The 26490-nt window shown below is 45.7% G+C and overlaps 1 protein-coding gene across 6 annotated transcripts; it reads left to right on the forward strand.

Annotated features, from left to right (window-relative positions):
- On the forward strand, window positions 1-25623 carry atp6v0a1b (ATPase H+ transporting V0 subunit a1b). 6 transcript variants are annotated; one of them, XM_085360311.1, is made up of 21 exons: window positions 1-117; window positions 256-334; window positions 415-512; window positions 638-766; window positions 2319-2401; window positions 3275-3401; window positions 3541-3623; window positions 3999-4092; window positions 4630-4842; window positions 6447-6597; window positions 6857-6996; window positions 7098-7261; window positions 8066-8156; window positions 9513-9631; window positions 9774-9990; window positions 12490-12597; window positions 14604-14804; window positions 17318-17335; window positions 18804-18921; window positions 19054-19225; window positions 25530-25623. In XM_085360311.1, the coding sequence occupies exons 1-21, from the start codon at window positions 1-3 to the stop codon at window positions 25621-25623; spliced, it is 2616 nt and encodes an 871-aa protein (XP_085216437.1). The 6 variants fall into 6 exon arrangements, with proteins under 6 accessions (XP_085216437.1, XP_085216439.1, XP_085216438.1 ...); XM_085360313.1 differs by having other exon boundaries at window positions 14697-14824; window positions 17311-17335; XM_085360312.1 differs by having other exon boundaries at window positions 14697-14813; window positions 17294-17335.
- The last annotated feature ends 867 nt before the right edge of the window (window positions 25624-26490 follow it).

The raw sequence follows: 26490 nt of genomic DNA on the forward strand, positions 1-26490 counted from the left end.
ATGGGGGAACTGTTCAGAAGTGAGGAGATGACTCTGGCCCAGCTCTTTCTCCAGTCAGAGGCAGCCTACTGCTGTGTGAGCGAGCTGGGAGAACTGGGCATGGTCCAGTTTAGAGATGTGAGTATGAATGGTGCCAGACTGACACTGACATGTAGAAGTCATTTTTGATTATCATGGTGTAAGCTGGTTTTAGTGAATGACAAATTCCAATAATACATTTTGAAACATGTATTTCTGGTCTTTTTCTAACAACAGCTGAATCCAGATGTAAACGTGTTCCAGCGCAAGTTTGTGAATGAAGTGAGGAGATGCGAGGAGATGGACAGGAAGCTGAGTGAGTGCTGCTGAGTCTGACTCACTTTCTGTTCCCTTGTTGTGGTAACGAGGTAATCACCGAGTTTCCTTGATGAACAGGGTTTGTTGAGAAGGAGATCAAAAAAGCCAACATCCCGACAGTGGACACTGGAGAGAACCCGGAAGTACCTTTTCCCAGAGACATGATTGATCTGGAGGTAATCAGCCATTTCCAAAACAGTGTTTCCTTCTTGTCCATCGCTTTTATTGAGTTGGTACAAAATGTTGTATCTATCAAAATAACGTATCAACATTATCACAATTAACTGTGTGTGTTTGGCAGGCCACATTTGAGAAGCTGGAGAATGAACTAAAGGAGATAAACACCAACCAGGAAGCCCTGAAGAAGAACTTCCTGGAGCTGACGGAGCTCAAACACATCCTCCACCGAACGCAGCAGTTTTTTAACGAGGTTTGCTCACACGTACACTACACAGAAGAACAAAGAGTGTTAGAGTGGCTTTGTTTACGCATCGATTAAGGCAGCAGTTCCCTGTCAGACAGCAGACGATGACATTAGCTTTGCAGCTACAACATTGTCTGGAGCCGCCTGCTGTGCCTCCAGAATGTTTGGGACAAACACAGTTTTGCAGGTTTACCTCTGAACACTGGATTGTAAATCAAACATCGAGTATCTCATTGAAGTGCAGACATTTTTGAGAGATTTTATTTAAGAACTGCAGCTATGTCCATAAACAGTCCACAGCCTTCAAGTTTCTGGGACAGTGGACTGACAGCAGATCAGTCAGCTGTCAGTGGTGCAGGCCTGGTGAGGCCAGAGGAAGCAGACACAACCTCTGAAGTTGATTTAAAGTCTTGACTTAGTGTTTTATGCCTTTCGCTGCTTTTAAATGTAATTTTAAATACGAGACTGAAAGAGATGTTAGTGCAGGTGAGGGCGGGCATCATTAGGCTGGATAAACCTACAGCGTCAGACAGGCAGGAGGCGGTTAACTCAACATGGATGACTGAGAGAAGACAAAGTGCATGATGGCAGAATTATTTCCATGATTAGGAAAAAACCCTTTCATAACACGTAACCAGGACAGAAACACTCAGGCAGGCGTGTCCCCGTCAGAGTCTACCGCCACCGTTAGCCTAGTTTACAACAAAGCACTGATTACTCTCACAGTCTGTACACAGACATACTGGGACGGGTGGAACCAAAGTGACCAGTGGTGCAGTGAAGGGCTCAGACACTGATAACACAGCACACCACAGTGCAAAGGACCCAAAACTAACTGCAAAAGCATGATGGGAAAAACTTCAATATCAGAGTCAGTCATTAATGTGAGGCCAGCTTTTCTGTTACTGGGCACCAGAGTGGATGCAGACAGACCCACAAACCAGCTGCTCTGGGACTTTTCTGTCCTGGCCTGGTCCCAGTTCTGTTCGTGGTTATAGTGTGGAGCTCCTGTTTCCCGCTGTCTCTGTGTTACCTTACTTCCTGTTTTATTTTGGTAGTCTGTTGTCCAGTGTGTGTTGCACTCAGTTTTACTGCCTTGTTTTCACCTGTATGTTTGCACACCTGTTCCCTTGTGTGTCTATGCTGTATGGCCTCAGTCCTGCCTTTGTCCTTCTTGTACTGTGTGCGCTCTGGCAGTGATGTATTCGTTGTTTTATTTAATCAGGATCACTTTCCTGTTGAACAAATACTATAAGCTTCTTCAGTTTCCCATTCCATGCACCTGCTCTGTTCCAGGTCACATGAGTCTGTGCAACAAATTTGTGACTAGCTGACCTAAAAACGGCTTTCGAACATAAAATGTAAAAGAATGGTTCTAGTAGTCACAGCACTCTGCAGTAACTCACTGGAACATGTGTTAACTCTTTATTTGATGTTTCACACCCTGTGCAGCTGTTACAGGCCTTGCAGCGGCAGTGCAAAAGTCTTTGTGTGATGCATGGGCCTAACTGCTAACTTCCTACACCTGATGAGGTGCTTTTTGTTATTTTGTTGGCAGATGGAGGATCCTAACCTGCTGGAGGAGTCATCGGCTCTGATGGAGGGTAGTGAGGGGGGCCGCGGGGCCCCACTCAGACTGGGGTAAATAATAAGGATAAATGTATAAAGTAACATCAATTTAAAAACTAAAAATGATCTTCTGGCTCTCTCATGGAAAGTGATCCTGGGGAACTATAAAGTCCACAGTGAAGGAATGGTTAATGGTGAAAGGACTTCCTCTTATGAGCACTTTATACAACGCGCCTCGTTCACACAAGCAGAAGGGCTTTCTCTCTAACACTCACACTCCACTGGATGCATCAGAGAGCAACTTGGGGTTAGCATCTTGTCGAACAGTGTTTGGCAGGCAGACTGGAGCAGGCAGGGATCGAACCGTCAACCTTCTGATTAGTAGATAACCTGCTGTACCTGCTGAGCTACAGTCAGTCTAAACATCAGAAAAAGCCAACCTTATCTGCTGATGCAAGCGGAGCTAGATGCTAAATGCTCACCACAGTACTGAAGAAGTACTGAGACTGTTGTCTCTTATAACTGCTCTCTCTGGGAGTTTGCATGTTTAGCTCATTTGGCTAAAGGCGTGTCGGCACAGTACTCGTCAGAATTTCATCAAATATATGATCCTGATCCCTTAGTGCAGGGATAGGCAACTCCAGGCCTCGAGCGCTGGTGTCCTGCAGGTTTTAGATCTCCCCCTGGGTCAACACACCTGAATCTAATGATGAATTCGTTATCAGGCCTCTGGAGAACTTCAAGACATGTTGAGGAGGTCATTGAGCCATTTCAATCAGCTGTGTTGGACCAAGGACACGTCTCAAACCTGCAGGACACCGGCCCTTGAGGCCTGGAGTTGGACACCTGTGTCTTAGTGGATCTCAAGGTCACATTTGTCACTCGTGAACTGTGATCGATTATAAGCTGCAACGTTTCTGTCGTGCTGGTTTCGTGTCTGTGCAGTTTTGTGGCTGGAGTGATCAGCAGGGAGAGGATTCCCACCTTTGAGCGGATGCTGTGGAGGGTGTGCCGTGGTAATGTCTTTTTAAGGAAGGCAGAGATCGAGGACCCACTAGAAGACCCCACCACAGTGAGTATACTAACAGTGGAGCTGTGGAGAGTAGTAGTGAGAACAGAATTTCAAACAAGAATGGGATAATAAAGCAGATGAATAATACATGTGGGGTTGAACACAGAGCACTATCTAATGTTTCGTTCCCTCTCAACAGGGAGACCAAGTCCACAAGTCAGTGTTCATCATCTTCTTCCAGGGTGACCAGCTGAAGAACCGGGTGAAGAAGATCTGTGAGGGGTGGGTGTTGCATGAAAAACCGTTGCTGCTGTCACTGTTAGGTTTTAGAATGTAGAATCACGCAGCGTCATGCTTATGTTTAGTCCTGACACCGTTTCACGATCACATAGTAGCATCACAGCTGAGTGCTAGTGAAGGTGGGAATGTGAGCGCTGTGTGACAGCTGTAAATCCACAGAGTGGAACATTTTCTGTAGAGAGTGACACACATGTCCCGTCTGTCTGTCGTCACGAAAGGCTTTGATCTTATTCTAGTGAAATGTACGACATGTCCAGTGTAACATGGCCTGTGATAAAGTCAGGGAGGGGCGGGGCCATCTGCTGCGACCGGTGTGTTGCACGCTGTGTGGTCAGACTGACTGTGGCGCTCCTGCAGGTTCCGTGCGTCGCTCTACCCCTGCCCAGAGACCCCGCAGGAGAGGAAGGAGATGCTGGCTGGAGTCAACAGCCGCATCGATGACCTCCAAATGGTAAGTTATGTGTGCTCTACAGGCATCAGCCAAATGCTTACAGTCTTGTAAAAATAAAGCAGAGGGGAGGAGTCGACCCTGGACAGATGCCGCAGAGCTGTTAGCTGTGCACTTCTTTTGCTCACTAAACCAGATGAAATCCATGAGACGCTCTGGCTCCTGCACCTTTCCTTGAGAACATTTATTTCCAGTCAAATTACAAAGGCCCTTGTAGTGTAGACAGGCTTCATTGTGCTACACGTCTTATCTCTGAAAGAGCCGCGTCCTTTATGTGCTGTGGTTCCCCCGTTTCTCCTTATTAAGACAGGAAAAAAGCCTGTTCTGCTTGAAAGGTCTGCACCGGTCTGATGCTGCCAGACGCCCTGCCACAGCAGAGCCGAGCAGTACACTGAAATACAAGTTGTGTGAATGAATATGACGGAGGTTTTCTGCACTGCTAAAACTGCACATTTCAAACTTCAACAAGAAAACGTGAAAAATCAAAGAAGCGTGCGTCAGGTTAACAGAATGAAACATCCTTCCACGCTGCTGCTGTAGGTGCTGAACCAAACCGAGGACCACCGTCAGCGAGTGCTGCAGGCTGCTTCTAAGACCATGCGGGTGTGGTTCATCAAGGTGAGGAAGATGAAGGCCATCTACCACACGCTGAACCTCTGCAACATCGACGTCACGCAGAAGTGTCTGATAGCTGAGGTGTGGTGTCCTGTCTCAGACCTGGACTCTATCCAGTTTGCTCTGCGCAGAGGAACGGTGAGTTTGGTCCTGTCTCTGCAGCCTGTCGCACATTTCTCTGTTCTGCTTCTCGTGCTGTGCATCTGAGCCCACAGACACCCACGGTCACAAACCTGGACTCAGGTTGGGATCTCTAGTCCTACTTTGGAGAATTTTTATAAAGTAAGCAAAAAGAAACTAGAATGTCTCCAAAGAGAATCGCTGTGTCTTAGTTAGGAGTCAACTTTATTGTCATTACACATGTATAAATACGGGTGAACCAAGTGCAGTTTGCATCTAATCAGAAGTGCAAAGAGCAGATGATGTTGTTGAAATGTTCCCATAGTTACTACCCAGCAGTAAGTCAGTAAAACTTTATGGCACCTTTTAAGAAATACAGTCACGAAGTGCTTCACAAGAGCCAACAATGCATAAAAAACGTGAATACAAAACAGGTTTAAAACAATATGTTTTTAACTGGAGGCGACTGATCTGAAGTCCGAAGAGAGAGTTCCAGAGCGTGGGCCCACTGAACACACGGCTCTGATCCTTTTGTGTTCAGCTCAGTGTGGGGCGCCGCAAGCCGGCCCTGGTCACAGAACCACGAGGTACACATGGGTGCAGAAGCTCTCTGATATAAACTAGTGCCTGCACGTGAAACGCTCTCCATGTTAATAAAAGAATCTTATATTGCACGCTGAAATAAACCAGAAGCCAGTGCAGCTGCATCAGGATTTTGTCGAAGCCTGTCGGGATCATTCTGAGCAAACGCTCTACGGAGGTTTTGCTAAGACACGTGTGCACTGCAGGAATCCAAATGTGATGAAACAACAGCGTGAATAATCATTTCCAGTTCAGGACGTGACACAGTGCAGCTTATGTTTGAGATGATAAACACAGGAAGGAGTCACAGAACCAACACGTCCAAGTGTCTCCTTTATCCCAGACACATGTTTCTGCTGCACAGACAGTTATTTCAGTTTGTCTCGATTTAGTTGACGAAAACTGTCTGTACAGCTGAATATCATCTGCATAGCAGAGATAAGAGATGTCTGAGCAGAATGGAAGGGAATGTATAGAAAAACACTTCTATATGTCATATTTTACATTTAAGTTGGCACAGGGCAACAAAAGCCTCAGAAAGCTGCGTAATGCTTAAAGAACACCTGACGGGGAATCTCCCTCTTTAGACTAATAAGTTACCTCAGCGGTCCCAAACCTTTTTTGCACCACGGACCAATATTTTCACGGACCGGCCTTTAAGGTGTCGTGGATAAATCCAACACAATAAAGTGATAGGACCGAGACACAAACTGTGGTATCTTGCACCAGTACCAAGAGAAGATTTATTCATAGCACACGGGAAAAGACCCAGGGAAACCGAGTTAATGATCAAAACCATAAATTTCACACCTGAGCCTCAATTCTTGGTACCAAACGAGCCCCCGTGGGTTGGGGACCGCTGATAGTTGGATGAGGACAGTATCTGAGAGATGCTCTGTGTTTAGCTGTAAAGACAACGTTCACTGGTCTGTGGACCTGTGGATAAGGAACATGGCCATGTTCTTGGTACAGGGCGAGGTCACAGTGACTGTGAAACTCACTGAGGTCTGAGGTTTTCTAAACGAGGCTTTATTTCACAGGAGAGGAGTGGATCAACAGTGCCCTCCATCCTAAACAGGATGCAGACCAAACAGACTCCACCCACCTTCAACAAGACCAACAAGTTCACATCAGGCTTCCAGAATATTGTGGACGCCTACGGCATCGGAAGTTACCGGGAAATCAATCCAGGTCATTGGCTCATATTGAAATGACTGTTCATTCAAACTTGTGATTGTGACTGCGGTGAATGTGAAGCTCTCGCTGACTCTGCAGCAGTTCAGTGTTCAGGCCAAACTAATCGAGTGTCAACCAAACGAACAGAGTGATTTTGGTTCTGTTACAAAGGATTCGTTACTTTGTGTGTAAAATTTGCTTCTAGCCAAACATTTTAGTGAAGTTTCAGCAGCAGAGTTGGATGATGGTTGTTTGGATCCCTGTGTGCCTACAGCTCCGTACACCATCATCACCTTTCCCTTCCTGTTTGCTGTCATGTTTGGTGACATGGGCCACGGCCTGTTGATGACCTGCGCTGCCCTCTACCTGGTCATTCGAGAGAGTCGCCTCCTCGCCCAGAAGAGTGACAATGAGGTACGTTAACACAAGTAGAAGTAATCCAATATAGTAAATCATCGTTGTTCAGTCAGTGAGCAGAAGCATCATATTCCAGTGTTTTCTGTTTGCTTCTGTAGATGTTCAACATGATTTTTGCTGGGCGCTACATCATCCTCCTGATGGGGATCTTCTCCGTCTACACAGGCGTCATTTACAATGACTGTTTCTCTAAGTCACTCAACATGTTTGGGTCTGGCTGGAGTGTCAGGCCCATGTTTGGCCCCAAAGGAGCCAACTGGACGTGAGTTCAGGCTTTTTCTGCATCACAAATGAAGTTTAGATTTCCACTTTTCCTGTTTGTGACCACTACCAGACTAAAACCAGTACTGAATGTCATCCCCAGCACTAACTCGAAGCAGCCAACTAGAAGATTAAACTTACTTCAGTCTCCAAGAAATAACTGAAAACACTATTGTTATGACCCGGCTGTAGCTGGGACGTAACAGCTAAACCTTTAAAATGACCAACAGTAGCACAAACACAGCCTCAGAGGAAAAAACGAATCTGATGCATGTAATCCAGTTCAGTGTGTGAGCCTGCAGGAACCTAAAGGAGGCTTCTGTAGTCAGAGCGGGCAGGGATCTGCTGACTGGCCACTTTGTCAGGAGCACTTGTTCAGCTGCTTGTTAACAGTTCTCTAATCAGCCAATCACTCACTTTGAACACGGCATGGTTGTTGTGCCAGACGGTCTGGTCCGCTGAGATCATCTCAGTGAGCAGCAGCTCTTTGGTGAAAATGCCTGTTTGATGTCAGCGCTAACAGGAAGGTAGCAGTAAGTTAATAACATGCAGGAGAGCATCTCTGCACAAACTCTCATATTTAAGAGTGTTAGAATTTAAATGCAGCAAAGCTAATTATACAAAACACAAGATAACTGACTGTCAAAGTAAGACAGGAAGTCAACATCATCATATGGGTCCAACCTGTTACTAGCCAGGTGTAACTAAAGAAGTGGCCAGTGTGTGTGTGTTGGCAGGTTCGTGCTCTAAACTGTTTCTCATCTTGCAGCATGGATTGTAGTTCTTCTCCTTCCGTCTGTCCTAGGTCTGAGACTCTTGATGGAAATGCAGTTCTCCAGTTAGATCCTGCTATTCCCGGCGTGTTCGGTGGACCTTATCCACTCGGAATTGACCCGGTAAACAATACATGTACTCACTATAACAACTAAATCAAATTACCGGCTCTAATTTTCTCCAGTGCACGACAACCTGCTCATTTCATCTTGGGCTGGTGAAATCAGTGATAGGAATGCCAATAATCCAGTTTGTGAGCCAAGCAACAATCGATCCTGTCAGAGCTCCATAGCTGTCGGTCCTGTGTTACAGAGATGATTAAACACCCCACAGATGTGAGACCGTGTGACACAATGAGTCACCAGCCCCTGAACCCTGTCTGAGAAAACTGCAGTATCCAGTAGGGCTGGGCCACATCATACCGTTCACGGTGATACCAGTATAATGTTGGGCAACGATAAGAAAATGAGATATCGCGATAGAATATGGGTAAAACGCGCAGGCGCAGTGCCTTTGTTTTCATACGCGCATGACGGAAAAAGCATGGCGGCGAAAGCGGATCGTTGAGTGAAACAGATGAACCAGAACTGGTTTGTAAAAATGCTGCAGCTTCACTGGTGTGGAACTGGTTTAGCTTTCGTCCGTCAGATACACAACAAAGCACTATTTTTGGTAGCGCATGCTAGCGGGCCGTCGTTATTACCGTGTTGTTTGGAAAATACGGCACACTTAAAATCAATCCTTTGATTTTTCTGAAAGTCGACAGAGCCCCTTATAATCCCGTGTGCCTTATGTATGAACTCTGGTTGTGTTTACTGACCTCGAAACGATTTTATGTGCACGGCGCTCGAAAATCTGTCAAATGTTTCAGTACGACTTTGCTAAGCTACGAAGCCGCACCGCTTGATGGATTGTGGGAGCATTACGGCTATCGTAGGCGGAGCCTCGCGGAGTGATACGTACTGTGCTTCAGCATAATGTTACCGTGTTGTGTGTGTATAACTGTTTTTAAGTTTTGTGGATGTTATACATGGTTATGCTGAGGATGTGTCGGCCAGTTTCCACTGGAAATGCCTTTTGGTTAAACTGTCAGCAAGGAATTTGCATTTGCACTGTTACATTTTTATATAACTTTAATGCACATAAAAAACAGCTGCTTGTTTAAGTGAAAATACATTGATGGGGTTTTTTTTCACTAATAAAGTTGTGGAGTTGTAAAGTATTTTGTCTCGTGTCAAGTACATCGTCAGTTATATCGTTATCGCAAATTTTCAGATGTATATCGTGATAAATACTTTTGGTCATATCGCCTCATATCCAGCTCCAGAGCTGTTTCATAAACTAACAACTGTACCTTTAAAAAAGACCATCTGTCTGAGATCACTGAGAGGTCAGCACAGACCTGTATGTCAGCCTGTTTGTACTTGTGTCAGAGTAGCAGGGTGCTCTTCGTTGAACCTGCTGTGTGCTCTCTGCAGATCTGGAATATTGCCACCAACAAGCTGACTTTCCTCAACTCCTTTAAGATGAAGATGTCCGTCATCCTGGGCGTCATCCACATGATATTTGGAGTGTCTCTCAGCCTCTTCAACCACCTGTAAGAGTCACACTGAGGGCTGATACTGAATGTTCAAACACTTTTAAGGTTGTGTGCCGTCTAGCTTCATATTCACAGCTGATCATTTTCAAACAGGCACCATGCTGTTCTGTTGTTCATGTGTGACCTCACTGCGCTGCAGGTACTTCAAGAAGCCTCTGAACATTTTCCTGGGCTTCATCCCAGAGATTGTCTTCATGTCGAGCTTGTTTGGCTACCTTGCCCTGCTGATCTTCTACAAGTGGACAGCCTACACCGCCCGGACTTCCAAGGATGCTCCCAGCCTGCTCATCCACTTTATCAACATGTGTCTCTTCAACTACGGTGACCCCACCAGCAAACGCCTCTACGAGGGACAGGTGCTCCTTCCATTACCCACCCTCTCCTAACATATCCGCGTCACACTGACATGTTAGAGTCGTGCATGGACGTTCTCTCAGCAGTTCTACAGAGCAAACAGATATTTCATTGTGCTTTACTTTCCTGATGACCTTTTTTCAGAAACTTGAGGTCGAGCTTCACTGTAGAACAAAAACAAACAGAGCAGCTTGGAGCAGTTTGAGCTTTGCTTATTGATACCATCTCTTCTCATAACGGTGCAGGTCGTGTCGTTCTGTCAGTATGCCGAGGTTTTAAATTGTTAATTTTTTTTGCAGTTTTAAATCGAGGTGTGTGTGTGTGTGTGTGTGTGTGTGTGTGTGTGTGTGTGTGTGTGTGTGTGTGTGTGTGATTTGAAATTCCTTATCATTCTCACCTTTCAGTATGATGGTTGTGCTGCTGGCACCTAGTGGGGTTCATTTATATACTATATATTATAACACAGTATACAACAGTTCCACCTTAAAACATGAACATGGACAACCTGCACGGATGCTTTGTTGTTAGTGAAACGCTCTAGTGGTACAGTTGGGGTCAGGTATATACATTCATTACGGGGCTTAAAATCATGGTAATTTTGGCTTTTAATGATTCCTTTGAGTTGTTTTCAGCATCTTTCATCTTTAATGACTAAGAAAAATAATTCAGTGCACAAGTTTGAATTTATTTAGGATTTTCTCATTTTAAAAAACCAAAAACATTAAATTCCCCACTCGCCTCTGCAGGCGGTCAGTCCTCCAAGCTCGGGTCCTCTACCAGAGGCCTGGGAGCTTGAGGGTCCTGCAGTATCTTAGCTGTTCCCAGGACTGCGCTCTTCTGGACAGAGATCTCCGATGTTGTTCCCGGGATCTGCTGGAGCCACTCGCCTAGCTTGGGAGTCACCGCACCTAGTGCTCCGATTACCACGGGGACCACCGTTACCTTCACCCTCCACACCCTCTCGAGCTCTTCTCTTCTCTTCTCTTGGTATTTCTCCAGCTTCTCGTGTTCCTTCTTCCTGATATTGCTGTCATTGGGAACCGCTACATCGATCACTACGGCCGTCTTCTTCTGTTTGTCTACCACCACTATGTCCGGTTGGTTAGCCACCACCATTTTGTCCGTCTGTATCTGGAAGTCCCACAGGATCTTAGCTCGGTCATTCTCCACCACCCTTGGGGGCATCTCCCATTTTGACCTCGGGACTTCCAGGTTATACTCGGCACAGATGTTCCTGTACACTATGCCGGCCACTTGATTATGGCGTTCCATGTATGCCTTGCCTGCTAGCATCTTGCACCCTGCTGTTATGTGCTGGATTGTCTCATCTTTACACAGCCTGCACCTGGGGTCTTGCCTGGTGTGATTGACCCCAGCCTCTATGGATCTTGTACTCAGAGCTTGTTCCTGTGCTGCCATGATTAGTGCCTCTGTGCTGTCTTTCAGTCCAGCTTTGTCCAGCCACTGGTAGGATTTCTGGATATCAGCCACCTCCTCTATCTGCCGGTGGTACATACCGTGCAGGGGCCTGTCCTTCCATGATGGTTCCTCGTCTCCCTCCTCTTTCTTAGGTTTCTGCTGCCTGAGGAGCATCTCCTTGGCAGATCCCGCACTTGATGCTGACTTGTGCTATGGGCTTGAGGTTGGCCTCCAGTGTTGCCTGCCACATCCCCATTGAGTTCCTGACGAAGGCTCTCAGGGTCCTGTTGATCTTGTACCGTTCTCGGCATTCCAGGATCCAGGTGTGGGGCATTGAGTCATAGGCCTCCTTGTAATCAGTCCAGGCAGTGCACAGGTTGGTCTCGGCTGACTGCTCAGTCGACCAGTAGCTGGTGTTTTGCGCCTCTGGTATTCTTGGCCCTTTCTGTGCCTTGCTCATGTATTGACCCGTGTGCCTGTTCATCTTAGCTGCTATGATGCCTGACAGGAGCTTCCACGTGGTGCTGAGGCAGGTTATTGGTCGGTAGTTGGATGGGACCGGTCCCTTCTGGGGGTCCTTGAGGATCAGGACTGTCCGGCCTTCGGTTAGCCATTCCGGGTGTCTCTCATCAACTAGCAGCTGGTTCATTTGTGCTGCCAGTCGCTCGTGGAGTGCAGTCAGCTTCTTCAGCCAGTAGGCGTGAACCATGTCGGGGCCTGGTGCTGTCCAACTCTTCATACTGGAGACCCTTTCTTGGATGTCTGCCACTACAAGCTGTTGTTTAACAACATTAGTTGTTCGTTAGTTATCAGTTCTTGTTGCAAGATGAAGGTGAAGATCTGGCAGCAGTTGTAGTTTTTCTGTTATTTTTAGTTACATGTGATCGATTAGAGCATGTTAGGTTTTTAAAGCACAGCAGAGCTCGTATTTTGAAGTCTTGTGGGTTTCATTGTCAGTGTTTAGATGCAACAGACAATCTATTATGTTGTGCTCTGTATTTACAGTTTGAGGTACTGTTTTAGACCAAGACCTGTTTGTACAATGCTCATTTCTTAATTAACCTCTCTCTTTGAATCTTTAGGTGGCGATCCAGGTTTTGTTGGTGCTGATTGCCCTTGCATGTGTTCCCTGTATGCTGATTGTGAAAACTATGGTGCTTCGGCGTCAGCACCTGTGGAAAAAGCACCTGGTATGTGCATCTGACCACAACTAGAACCCTACTTCTATCTTTCATTACTGTTAAGTTACTGTTAAGTTATAACCTTTGATATAACCTTTTGTTTTCTTACTCCTGTCATTCATTTCAATGCACATTGTATTGTGTAACGTGGTTGGTTGTGCTGCCATGAAAACTGCTTAAAGCCAGCTTTGGAAACGTTGATATTTTAGCGAGAAATGTACGATAACTACTTCACAGACAAAGGACACCCTAAAATTCGATGATACTTTGATTCAGTTGTCTTAACTGTATATTTGGCAGTTTTCTATCCAAAATGATGACGACCATTACCGAGTGCTACCTTGGTAGATATGCCACCTGGAGCTTTCATATCTCTCACTGGTTATGGATCTCATTCACTGAAGATCAGCAGAGTTAAAACCTCACAAAGACTCTTTATAACTCGTAGCTTTGTGACATGTGGGGCCTGATCTTTGCATGTCGAGCAGATGAGCTTTAGCAGAGTTATACATGCTCACACGTTGTAAGAGAGGTGACTGTGGACTATGCAACTTTCTGCATGTATTTAAAGGTTTTTATCAACATTGTCTGAACAGACCTAACTGGCTGAGTTTGTACTGATTTCTATGTTTAGGAGCAGGGTTGTTTTTCACTACACAGTACTTTGCCTGAATGCTTCTCTTCTGGGAGAAGACGGCCAATAAGCAACACTATGGCAAACATTAGTTTAGAAAAGGAGTTTCTATTTATTAACACCAACAAACAGTCAGCTCTCAGCACAGCAGCACAGCACAAACTGTCTGAAGAGGGCAAAACAAACACTTGGGACTACTTAAGCAAACGAGAAAAGATTAGCCAGCTGGCTGCAATCATAGATCATAAAGACTGATGTCATTGGGCTGTGAACCCAGTTATGAAGTGTCAGACTAAGTGTTTTCACTGTCGCCATTCAAAGTGGACGTGACAGGCCGAGTGTGGCGTGAGTCTGAACGCTCGCTAATGACTGTGAGTCACACGCTGTGGATAACTCTGCTTTCTGACAGATAATTCACTGTTTGTTTGTTTTGCACGAGCCAAAATGATCCAAACTGAGTAGCTCATCAGAAAATTGACTGTCTCTGCAGCTCTTTTCTGATGCTTCAGTTAATTTGGTCAAATTAGCCACAAGAAGGACTTTTTCCCATCAGGCCTGTCTGGTCAAAGGGACATTTGACCATTAGTGGAAAACTGTGGTCATTATCAGCAGAACACAGCTGTCACAGTAATGATTCCAGCCCCATTGTTCAATTCAGTTTTTTATATCGTTATATTGTGAGGGAAAGACAATCGTTCAGAGAAAATCCCATCCATCAAATGACACCGTAGTTTTCCTCTTGACCCAGAGGCCACGAGGTTTGCCAAGCTCTCAAAGGGCTGACACAGACAGCCAGTTTAAAATCACTTATAAAGCTAACACGCCTCCTTTGGACAGTGGGAGGACAGGGAGAGCCTATAAACTGAAGGCACCAGTGGATTCAAACCCACAACCTTGCTGCCAGGTGACTGTGCTGTCACATTAAACCACCTTCCCAAATTCATGTAGGTTAGCTGTGTTACAGCTAGCTGATATTATCACACACAGCCTTTGGACACATGGTGAAACTGCAGGTTTTGCTTTTCAAATTTAAGATTACTTCAAGGTCACAAAAACGCTTTTAGCCATGCTTCAGTATTTGTTTCCCAGCAGTTGTAAATCTCACACGAATGATGATGAGATCTGGGAGCTGTACAGCTGTTAGCTGGACGGGTCTTCAGGTCTTTGTGCTCAGCTGTGATTGAACCAGTGAGACTATTTTGCTCTCCAGTGAACGATTGCTTATTGAAATTTGAACCATTATACTTGATAAGGTGGTAAATATATCTATTTTTCTCGGTTTGTGGGTGTCCTGATTTACAAATTGGAGTAAATTAAGAAGGAAGCATCATCCTAAGGCTTGCTTTAAGCTCGACACAGCTCTTGTGGCTTTTGTATCTAGTCACAGAAGAGGGAAGAAACCCCTGCAGAGAATCTAGAGCAGTCTTTAGAGCAAACAGGCGTGTCCTCATCATGCACCGGACTCACTCAACAGGGCACGCAGAAGTTTGGAGGGGTGCGGGTGGGCAACGGGCCCACAGAAGACGAAGCTGGCATCATGGACCACGACCAGCTCTCCCAGCACTCAGAAGAAGGCGATGAGGTGAGTCTCATCACTGCCACATTCTGTCCTCTCTCAGATTCTGCTTTGAATTGGTTTCTGTTTCGAATATATATTTTAGTAGGATTGTGATGTGAATGATGCTTTCAGCGTCATATGGGCTCTGACTATTCCCTGGGCTCCCACAGATGCCCAGAGGTCACAAAGCACAAAATGTTGCAGCTCCATGTTTCAGATAGGACATATAGAGCAATGGCTGCTTATTTCAGGTGCAAATGGACTGAAATAAACACACTAATATCCCTTTATAGAGATATTACAGTGACGTGATCACAGCAAATGAAAAAAGATGGCTTTTCCATTTCAGGAACATAAATATGAACGAGAACCACCCCCTTTGTTTCAGTCAGTGACACAGGGGTCGGGTGTCTCTGGCTTCTCTTCATAATAAATCTTGAGTGTTTTTGTCGTGATGACTTACACTGCACAGTTAGCAAGGCTGCATTTATCATCCATTCACAAAGTAAATATGTAATGTTCTGGGACTTTCTCTGGAGATCCGTCTGGCTTCCTTAGAAGGATTACTTCCAGATCCTGACGATTTAATATGAGAATCAAACCTGTGAACCGTGTGGAAAAGCACAGTGGGTCCATGCGATGCAACTCTCACATCCCTGAAGTCGAGTTAAAGTTGAAGTGGTGTGGAAGCTGGTTCTGCATATCAATGCGTCACTCCACTGTGGCTCAGACAGGAAACACAAGAGGGGAGGTTCCTGTTAAAAACTGAGTCATGGTAAGAAGACAGGACACCCACTTTAAAGGTTTTACACATCACCACTAGGGCTGCTCAATTAATCGAATTTTAATCTCGATTACGATCTGGGCTTTCAACGATCATTAAAAATGACTGAGCCGATTATTAGCCCCTCCCTCGTGCTTTACTCTCGCGCTGCTCCGTGTGGACCGGCCTTTAAGGTGTCGCGGATAAATACAACAAAATAAAACTAGTACCGGTACCGAAAAAAAGAAAATTTATTCATAACACCCTGAAAAGACCCAGGAAAACCGAGTAAACGATAAAGACGATAACAAAATAACGCTGAAAACCGATAAAAACCCTGAAAACTAAACATTTCACACCTGAGCCTCAACTCTCGCGGCCCGAAACCAAACGACTCACGGACCGGTACCAGTCCGAGGCCCGGGGGTTGGGGACCGCTGATTAAGAGGACCCGAGGGAAGCTCGGAAAGCTAAGCAGAAGTTATTTGGAGAGGAGAGTGACTGCCGTTGGTTGAAAAGAGGTAAAAAACTTCAGTGGTGTGGAAACATTATGGGTTCAGTCAGACGTGGATCAAGTAGACACAGTGTGTAAACTTTGCTACGGTGTCGTAGCTGCAGCACAGAGCAACACTGCAAAGTTCACTAAACATAGATGTTTACATTTTTCATTTATTTCTTATATTGCAAACATTTGCACTGTTATCAGTATTTGCACTATTTATATTATTTTTTGACAATCTTTAAAGTCATTATTCAACACGTTGTTATTGTTAAATAAATATCGTCAAATAATCGAGATCTCAATGTCAGTGAAAATAATCGTGATTATCATTTTTGCCATAATCGAGCCGCCCTAGTCACCACATAATACAGAATCATCTGGCCTTAGCAGGTAAACACAACCTCAGACGACCAACAGCATGTGACATATTACACCGTGTCATTATTTGACAAGAATGAAGCTAAATTGCAGAAGCAGTGAGTGGAGGAAGTTCAGCCTTTAGCAGGTTAAGTAGCAGCAGGTGTGACCACCTCTGCGAAGCAGAACTTGGCCTTCAAGCTTTACGCTGTATGTTAACACAAAGCCACAGTCTTCCTAAAAGTGGAAGTCCGTGCAATGCTCAGAGAGACGGCAAAAAAACATAAAGCTTGTTCTGCAGCCTGAGCATCTCACAGCGAAGGACTTGACCATAAACGTCTTCGTATACCAAAGTATTATAGCGTCAGGTGAGGTGTCACCTGTCTGACGGCTGAAGCTCGGTTGACACGGGGTCAGCAGGAGTTGGAGGTGTCGTAATGGCCCAGTCAGTGACTGACATGCTGTGGTGGGACCTTCAGACATCTGTGCATGAAGTGGGAAGAAGAGTGTTTCAGGTTAAATGAGTGATGACATGGTGCAGCGTGTCCCGTGCTCTTCACTGAGGTGGGCTTCAGGGATGTTAGAGGTGTCGTTTCTTTTTACCATGACTGTAACATCAGAATTTTAGTTTACACTACAGGGACTCGTCACTTTTTAAAAACCTGCACAGAATAACAGTTGTGATTGAGACCTAAGCATTCTGGGAACAAACCTGAGCTCTTATTCACATCATTCACATCATAAACATGACAGAACTGAATGATTGTGTACGGGTTACAGAGCGAGACATCTTATTGATGAGTTCCACACACGTCCTCGCTTGGATCATGTCCCATTAAATCTGGGTGATGAAAACTTCTGAAAGATTTGATTGTGGATCGCACCACTGACCTTTCACCTTTGCTTACTTTCAAGCACTCAGAGGAAGAGCCGGTAAGATTCAGAGTTTAACGTTTCCTGAGCATGTCTGAATGCTGGCTTGCTTCATTTGGTTTTTGTCATGTTTGAATTGTTTAAATGTGCTTTAATCCTGAACTGCCAGGCATGCATGAATGAAGGTACATGTTTGTTTGCATGACAGAGTGAAAAAGCCTCTCGCCCTGTGACAGGTGTGTTGAGTTCGTATATAGAGCTTTTCTATTCTAAAGCACTTTATAAGGATACTTGGTGTGCAGACTGGAGCAGGCAGGGATCAAACCACCAGCCTTCCAATGAGGAGATGACCTGCTCTTCATCCAGAGCCACAGTCATCATTATGGAAAAACGCAGAACGTGTTCAGATATCCAGTAACTGGGAAAAGATGAAGCAACAGTTGTTACTTTGTGACCAGATCAAAGAGCAACAGGTCAAGGGTCAGTTTTCACTAAAATCCATCTAGTTGTACTTCTGCACAACCGGAGTTGTTGCCCCCGTCTCACCGTTTCGCCCCTAAAGCTGCGTCCATAGTCAGTCAGGTACAGCCCAAATTTCAAGCTGTCACCTGAGCAGAAGTCTACCTTTTGTTTCCACTATCAGCGGAAATGTTTCCAATTCAGTCATTGGCCTCAGTGTTTTGTGCCATTATGGCATGCTCGTATTCATACTTCTGTTTTTCATTAGTGATCCTTTGAATGGGAACAATGACTCCTGCTTCCATGAACTCCATTTGTCTGATCCAAAGACAAAAGGGGAGCATGGAAAGAGGAAACCAGATCAGCGCCAAGCAAAACCGAACAAAAGCTACACGGAGCGTTTGACTGCCATGTTTCCCCCTCCCTGCTCGCTCCACACAGGAAAGGCTAGCCTCGCTCCAGGATGGAGAAAATGGAGGAAGTGCGCGGGCTTTACAATAAACAAACACCTCCCTGAGCTGTGATCTGGCTGTGGATGAAGAAACTTCTCTGCTCTTTGTTTTAAAGCTGATGAGAGAAGTCACAGGCAGAGGTCAAAGGTCAAAGCAGCTTGTCAGCAGCAGAAGTAGCTGTTTCCCAGCTCTCTGGATTAGCATGCTCGCTGAGTTATGCTACACAGCATGTGTGAGGGCTTCCTCCTACATAAACAAAGGTTACCCTGCAGCATGCTCTGCTTCCTAAACTACATCTCAGATTCTAAACAATGAAACATGTTCAACATTGATCCAGAGAACAAGGTGTGGTCAGAGAGTTCGTCATCATCATGAAGACAGGCTTATTTGTATGGGGCTACATACACTTCTAACCTGATGGATTCTCCAACTAAGAAGTCCTGAAGCCTGCTGAAAACAGGAGTTTACATCTGCTGTGAGAGCACACGTGAACACGTTCAGGAAGTGACCTGAAGTTAATCTGAAGAGAAACTGGGCCAATGTTTGGTTCGATTTTATGGTCACACCTCCTGCATGTACACACTCCTGTGCTCACGCTGTTCCTTCTCTCACTACAGTTTGATTTCGGCGATGTAGCTGTCCACCAGGCTATCCACACCATAGAGTACTGCCTGGGGTGCATCTCCAACACAGCCTCTTACCTGCGCCTGTGGGCCCTCAGCCTGGCTCATGCACGTTAGTAGCGACTCTCACACAGCTTTGTGTTGTTGATGATCATAAACATTCAGAGAAACAGAACTATGTTGAGTAATGTTGTTTACTGCTGGATATTCACTGTAAACCTTGTTGTCACGACTGTTTGCACAGAGCTCTCGGAGGTGCTCTGGTCCATGGTGATGCACCTCGGCCTCTCATCCAGGAGCGGGGGCGGGTTCTTCGGCCTGGCCATCATCTTCGCATTCTTCGCCGTGCTAACAGTCGCCATCCTGCTCGTGATGGAGGGGCTGTCAGCCTTCCTGCATGCCCTGCGTCTGCACTGGTTAGAGTCACACTTACACGCAAATACAGAGTATCTGTGACGGGGTGTCAGAGTCACTTTGTGATCTGGACCAGGGAAGCTCCCCTCTGTGTCGGTGTGACAGGCACAGTGTCCAGTTTTTGTTTTATGTAATATTCAATACTGAACTGTAACTTTTTCAAGGAAGCAAATTTGTATTCAGTGTTTGCATAAAAGCCTTATTTTGATGTGTTTGCTATGAGCAGGGAGGACACACATGAGGTCAGAGACACGTTTGAGCTTTTGTCCTCCACAATGAACAACGGCTGAAAGGAAAAACCAGCATCACTTTGCTTAGTTCCTAATGTCTGTCCAGCTTTGCTGGGCCTGTAAGTTTGCCACCCCTGATTTATGATTTGAATGAGGACAAAACCAACAGTAACACGGTGTTACTGTCAGAGCATCTTCAGTGCTCTTTGGCCCTGATTGAAAATCTGCTGGAGCCATCTTTACAAAAAGTCTCCCAGGTTTTCTGTTTGAGGCCTGATAACTGTACCAGCTGTAGAACGACTCCAGTGCAGTGTTGGTGTGTTTGAATCAGCACAGACCTGATCATAAGATGATTACTCTGACTGCAGAAAATATCCACTCACAGGCAGCTCCATGCATCGCACGTGAAAGCAGAAAGTAAACTGTCTTCAGGTCTAAACAGTCCCGCACTGATGGAAAACAAACACATGAGTGTGTGTGTGTGTGTTTATAGCATCTCATTGACATAATGGTTTCCCTAGCCGCGTACCCTAACCATTAAAAATGAATGCCTGACCCTGAACCTTTCCATAACCTAATTGTAACCCTGACACTAAAACCACATTTTGAGTCTCAAAAATGCCTTCAAACAAATCCTGGTCCCCACAAGGGCTGTTTGTCCCCACAAGCATAGTAAACCACCAATTTGTGGTCCACATGAACATGTTAATACACACACACACACACACACACACACACACACACGGGTACTTTTGCCAAAGCTCATGAGGAATTCCAGCAGAATCGGACCTTCTCAAACTGGTTTACTGAACTGTTATCATACCGAACTCCAGAGGACCTTACACACCTTCCAGCTCCATCGCCTCCCAGCACGCACTCCGCCCTGCTAATCCAACTACACTGACATACAGCAAATGTCAAACATTACACAGCAGTGAAATTTTTCAGCTGTGCAGTGTAATCGTGCTTTGGCTGGCAGCTGCACGCTGCAGCACACGTCTATGATTGCTTAGGTCAGGGGTCGGCAACCTTTAGCACCCAAAGAGCCATTTGGAGCCGGTTTCCACGCAAAAGAAAACACTGGGAGCCGCAAATACTTGTTGACATCTAAAATGAAGATAACACTGTATATATTGATTTTTACCTTTATGCTTTGTGTGAACAACTAAAGTAAGTAAAAGTTTATTTATTAAGCGCTTTTCACAGACAGGCAGTCACAAAGCGCTGTACACGAATATTAAAATAAACAATACAGTCAACAGACATTATACACAATGTAAAAGATCAAATGTAAAGAATATAAAATACGTAGATGAATTTATTATGAACTCCATGAAGTGCTACAGAGAAAACTACATTTTATTCATGTAATGAACACATTTTGAACTCTTAAAGAAATACAACAAAAGCTGAACTAAAATAATCCAGCAAACAAAAACTGCGTGGTCTGCAGCGCCGCTGCAGGGGAGGCGGACACACATGAGCGGCACCCGCAATCACGCCTCGCCGCCTTAACGTCTGGTGGTATGTGTGGGGCTGTGAGCTGCAAAGCTACAGCCGGCTGTGTGCATCAGCAACTGTGTGTAAGGTGGTCAATAAAGAGATGCTGAAAAGCGTGTTCATGCAAACATCGTCGGGTCTGCTGTGATATGTTTACAACGGGACTTCTGCTCCTGAACCTCTGCGCACAGCGTCTGCAGGTCGGGGCTGTACGAAGTCTCTTTCATCTTTACAGGACTGTAAGCTGTCGTCTGTGGGGCGTGAGCGTGTTTGTTTTAACATAGTTCACGGTGGAGCTGCTGACATAATGTGGATCCGAAGGTCCATAACTGGCCTACGTGGGGCTGAAAGTCTCGATAAATGCACGCCGTTTCAGCTTCCACGAGTGTGACGCTTATTTTGAGCGATGAAAAAAATAATAGAATTTTATTTTTATATGTCAATATCACAATAATCTTCCAATTTAGAACTACAAGTTAAAAAAGAACTAATATAAATAAAATACACTTCATCTAAACACTTCTAATTTATTTTCCCAAACCACGCGGAGCCGCACTGTAAGGACTAAAGAGCCGCATGCGGCTCCGGACGTTTATTTTGAAAATCACAGGATATTGCAGAGGCCTATGAGGAGGTGGTGGAAGTGACAGATGATCCAGTACAGAGCACATGACATGAAACCATGATCATTAGCTGTGACTAAAGGGAAATGGACACCGGTGTCTCCAGAACGTCTTGTCCTGTAGAGTAGAGCGGGCGCAGCAGGAAGCACCTCTGAGGCGCACCACTTAGGTTTCCTCATGTGTTTTGTAAGAACTCCGTTTGTCCGCCGCAGCGTTTCATTGCATCCTCTCTGGGCACAGTGTGGATGCTCACCTGTACTCTGTGATAGCATGTATTGTAATGTGGGGACTGTAGTGTTGGACAGCTGTGGCCGATTAGTCTTTCCTGTCATGCTCACTGACGTCTGCTTGCTGGAGGCTCTGGTGCGTTTTAGTGAGGTGGCTCCGTGGACGAGTCGGAAGAGTCGCACAAAACTGTCAGACTTACAGACGACAGCACGATAACTTTAACTCGTCGTCTAATGATGAAATTTACATTACTGTCTCGTGTCGGGTAGAAGTCCTGGTAGCAAGTGGCAAAACTCACAGGGTAACACACTGGCACTACAGTTGGTGTTTGAGCTGGTAGCTTTACAGAGTCGTTTATGGGCTGTCTACAAACGAACCACAGCACCGCTCAGGCTGGCAGAGTTGGTCTGCTGCAAAAAGGAACGCTCTGTGAAAGCTTTGTGTTTATTTTCTTTAATCCTTCACGTCTGCTTTCACACAGAGTTTACGTCATTGTTCAGAGAGGATGGCCTGTGTGTTTTTGTTGGATGGAGGCACAGTGGTAATGCTCAGCCTTTCCTCTCAGGCTGATTTGTATAAGAAGCTGAGGTGGACGCTGCTCCAGCACAGCTGTGTTACATCCACACTCTGAACAGTCCTTCAGTTTGTGTTGTCTAGTCCTACCTGTGTACCGCACACATGGGGCACTCACCATGGCGACCCCCTGCTGAGCGCAGCCTGAAGTGAATATGACAGCTTAAGAAGAAGGTGACGGGACAACTTTGAATCCCGACGACCTAATGAGGTCAAAGGTCAACTTCTCTGAAAACCACTGAGGATTTTCAAATTCGTACCATAGCTGCGTCCATAGGCTGAGGGGCAGCACTGGCAGCCTCCAATAATGATGTCATCCCCATAATCTAAGCATGTAGGCTGGTCACTGTGTGTGTGTGTGTGTGTGTGTGTGTGTGTGTGTGTGTGTGTGTGTGTGTGTGTCTGGCTCATGTGACCTGTTATAGCAAAGGTATGGTATGGCAAAGGTATCTGTTGGACCTCGTCCATCAACAATGAATGTTTCTTACAAAGTTGGCACTTCTGGCTTTTCAGTCGCGACATGATCTGTGAGAGCTGCGCGACTCGTACACGGAGAGTTTGTTCAGCAGGATACGTGACAGAAACGCGTTGTTTCCCAGCATGTCTGAACGGTACACATCATGATGTTCAGTTACTTTAGGTGTTTAAGGCGGTCGTGCACGAGTATCATCCCCAGAAGGGTTGACAGTAACGTCACAGCATCTGCTGAAAGTTCCTCAAACTATGCTGTCTGCTGTCTGCAGTGTGTGTGGTGTCCTGCAGTGAGTCGGACTTGTTTCAGACGGGTGCTTCTGTTGACTGATGACCTCTTGGTCACAGTGGGCGGTTCACACCCGAGTACTGCGTTAGCACTAGTGAGGCTGTGGTCCTCAGTCGACCGCCCACCGAGTGGATTTGCTGCCCCAAGTGAAGGAGTTCAAGTATCTCAGGGTTTTATCCACAGATGGGAGAAGGAAGAAGCAGGAGATGGTTGTGGAAGAGAGCTGAATGTGAAAGTGTGGATTTAACGTTGGATCGACCTCCCCACGCTCAGCCACAGTTAGTGTTGGACGGGCGATGAACAAGTCAGAGGTTTGGTGTTTGTGATGTGTTGTGTTTCTCCTGCATCCTGGGCCGTGTCTGTACATCACTTTTGTTCGTATCTAAGTCTGGAGCAACTTCAGATATTTCTTATTCAATCACCCACAGGGACACACAGTGAAGGTTCATGAAGCGTCAGTGTGTCGCTCAGCACACCTCTGTAAGCTTCAGAAGGAGCACCGGAGTATTTTTCACACAGCTGAGTGACTGAGTGGAAATGATGATGTTCAAAGTGAGCCTCCATGTTCCCCTGAGCTGTTCACGCCTCACACACACATTCTGATGAGCTGTCTGCACAAACACACCACAGTCCATAAAGCGTCGCGCACGTTAGGCTCAGGAATCTGTTTCCACGGCAGCGTGGCGAGGCAGATGAGAGGAGCGCTCGTTTCTTTCCTCTGTTTAAGTGTTGCCCTCTCACATCTCTGGAAGGCCAAATATTTGCCACAGCCGGGAAACATTCCTGGGCACTCCCTCGCTGACCGAGGCCAGCAACCATCTTAGCTTTTCCTCTTAAATGAAGTCATCACGGGTTGTCAGGGCCGGAGGCTTTCAGAATCCTAACTGTGGAAAAAACACAGCGGCTGGTTGGATACTGAGTCAGCCCGTGACAGACTGTAATGAGGTGAGTCACACGGAGTGAACCGTCAGGTCCTTCTAGCAGTTTTATTTCACAATCATGTGCTTTAAATGCTTTAAACTCCAAGTATCAGACACATGAAGTCTCGAACTGACCTGCTTCATCATTTTATTTTAAAGCCTGTAGAGCGCACACACACACACACACACACACACACACTCTTACGATCATCCTTTTCACATTGCTGGTCGGGGAATAATTCAGCGGCTGTGTGGGAAGGTTTACTGGAATGCCTCACACACACGGACAGATGAATTTTATCATCCTCACTTGTTTTTGTCCTGAACAGAAGTGATGTTCTGAAGCTCTGAGGTCAAACAATACATGTGCTGCAGGTTTCTAGACTTCTTTGCAGTGTGTTCTGTTTGCAACAGTCAGAGCAATGGAGCGATTGTACCGGTACCACACCAGAAGGTCCCAGATTAAAACAGAGCCGATGTGCATGAAGAATATGTTTGGAAAAGGAGTTGTCTCTGGAACAATGGCTTTGGCTGTCAGCTTATTGATGCACCTGATTGCTTCATCATAAATGTCTCAATAATGGATGAGCTGAGGGCGTGTTCCTCCATTTAAACGTCCTTGTACATGCTGTATCTCACAAAAGTGAGAAAAAGTATTTTGTTATATCTTTTCATCACAACGTTGAAGATATGACACTTGATACAATGTAAAGTAGTCAGTGTGCAGCTTGTGTAACAGTGTCAACTTGCTGTCCGCTCAAAATAACTCTACACACAGACATTAATGAGGACAGCCCTAAGTGAAAATGGTACGGCTCCAAACAAACTCCAGGAGCTAGGCAGGAAGTGAAGTGTGCAACTACAACGCTACAAGTTTACAAACTCATCAGCTGATTTGGACCAAAGTAAACGAACTGTAGCTGTGAGAACGCCCTCGGACCTGATTGGTCGGGTCATTCATCATCTCTGACCAAACTGTCACTGACTTTAGAGCCCAAATAAAACTCAGATCGCTTCTCGTCCACTCTCCTCCCACTGAGGTTGCTTTGATAATAACACATAAATACTTCTTTCCTCCTCCTGCTGTAACTGACCAACATCACAAAGTGCTGCTTGTGGGTTTCAGATGACTGTTGCTGTGCACTGTTGCTATATAAATAACATTGTGTCTGCATTTAGGTTCAATCCAAACTCCCAATTTGAGTTTTATCTTCTTTTCCGTTGCTGGGAATGGCTGGAAAGGCAGAGCACTGGAAAGGGTGTGGGCAGCAGCGGCTTGTTTCATTTAAAGCCACAAGTACAGAAACAGCCTCTGTGGGCGGGGCTAAAACAAGCGGCAGGAACCAGCTCTGGGGTGTACATGCTGGAGACATGTGGAGCTTCTGACTAGTTTAAAAAGGCTTTAACGGGACAACTTTCATACATGCTTGTGTGGATATTTAACCAAACAGTCTTCTCTCTTTTTCTTTCAGGGTTGAGTTCCAGAACAAGTTCTACTCGGGCCAGGGCTTCAAGTTTGTCCCCTTCTCGTTCGAGAGCATCCTGGAGGGAAGATTCGACGAGTGATCGGGCCTCGGCCCATCCAGCACAGTCTTCAGTGATCCCGTCCTGTGTTTGTGTGGCCGTGCATGAGCCCCAGTGCAGTGTTTTGTCTCCCCCTGGTGGCACTTTGTGAAGCTTTATTGTGTATGAGCTGTAGTTTAGTCCCTGTGAAGTGAAGCGTACTCCTGGGCTTATACCCACAAACCTGGTCTTTGCATTTAGACTGAAACACAGATATCACACAATCAGTCCAAACATTTTCACAAAGGTCAAATCAAGCTGAACAAAAGAATATTTTCATATGCAGCAGTTACGTGTATGCAGAGGTGCATCATCGGTCGCCCACAAGTTTATATACAATCAAACGTAAATAAATGATCGCGTCTCGCTGGATTTAAGGACATAAAGTCGTCTGTCTGTGTGACTGTCGTCATTAGTTCTCACATGCTGCTTACAGCTCACTGCTCCCTGGATCATCTTTCTATCCTTGGAGACCAGCTCCACCCGAGCTGCACCCGAGCTGAACCCGAGCCCCACCTGCTCTCATTCATCAGCTGCTGTGCTGCTTTCACACAGATGTGTGTAAAACCTGTGCTTACACTGTATTGTTTCTGTGAGGACACACCTCGCTCCAGTCGTCTGTGTTGCTCTTTGCAGGTAATCATTGAAATAATCTGATGGCAGCTTCGTATGTGAACGTGGAGCTTTGCCCTCTTTGGTGAACCCCAGCAGAAGGTTTCACACTAGCACTAAATCTGGCCCTAACATCGGGCGGCGCTGCGATCGCTCATTTACTCCCTAAATGATTTTAAACTGATTAAGCTCTGTATGAATATTTGGTTCCCCAGTGGTGGAGCACTACTCCGCTGTACATATGTCAGATCTCTTATC

Source organism: Diplotaxodon limnothrissa, linkage group LG8 (genome assembly GCF_057381915.1).
Source record: "Diplotaxodon limnothrissa isolate DT_005_m linkage group LG8, D_limnothrissa_male_GT1.1, whole genome shotgun sequence".
Classification (NCBI taxonomy): domain Eukaryota; kingdom Metazoa; phylum Chordata; class Actinopteri; order Cichliformes; family Cichlidae; genus Diplotaxodon; species Diplotaxodon limnothrissa.

What these genes read in the sequence shown, in the direction of transcription:
- atp6v0a1b (XM_085360311.1), top strand. Translation starts at nt 1, where the DNA reads ATGGGGGAACTGTTCAGAAGTGAGGAGATGACTCTGGCCCAGCTCTTT. An exon ending in GGGGCCCCACTCAGACTGGG is followed by an intron (nt 2,402 to 3,274) that starts GTAAATAATAAG and finishes GTGTCTGTGCAG; the next exon opens with TTTTGTGGCTGGAGTGATCA. An exon ending in GTGAAGAAGATCTGTGAGGG is followed by an intron (nt 3,624 to 3,998) that starts GTGGGTGTTGCA and finishes GCGCTCCTGCAG; the next exon opens with GTTCCGTGCGTCGCTCTACC.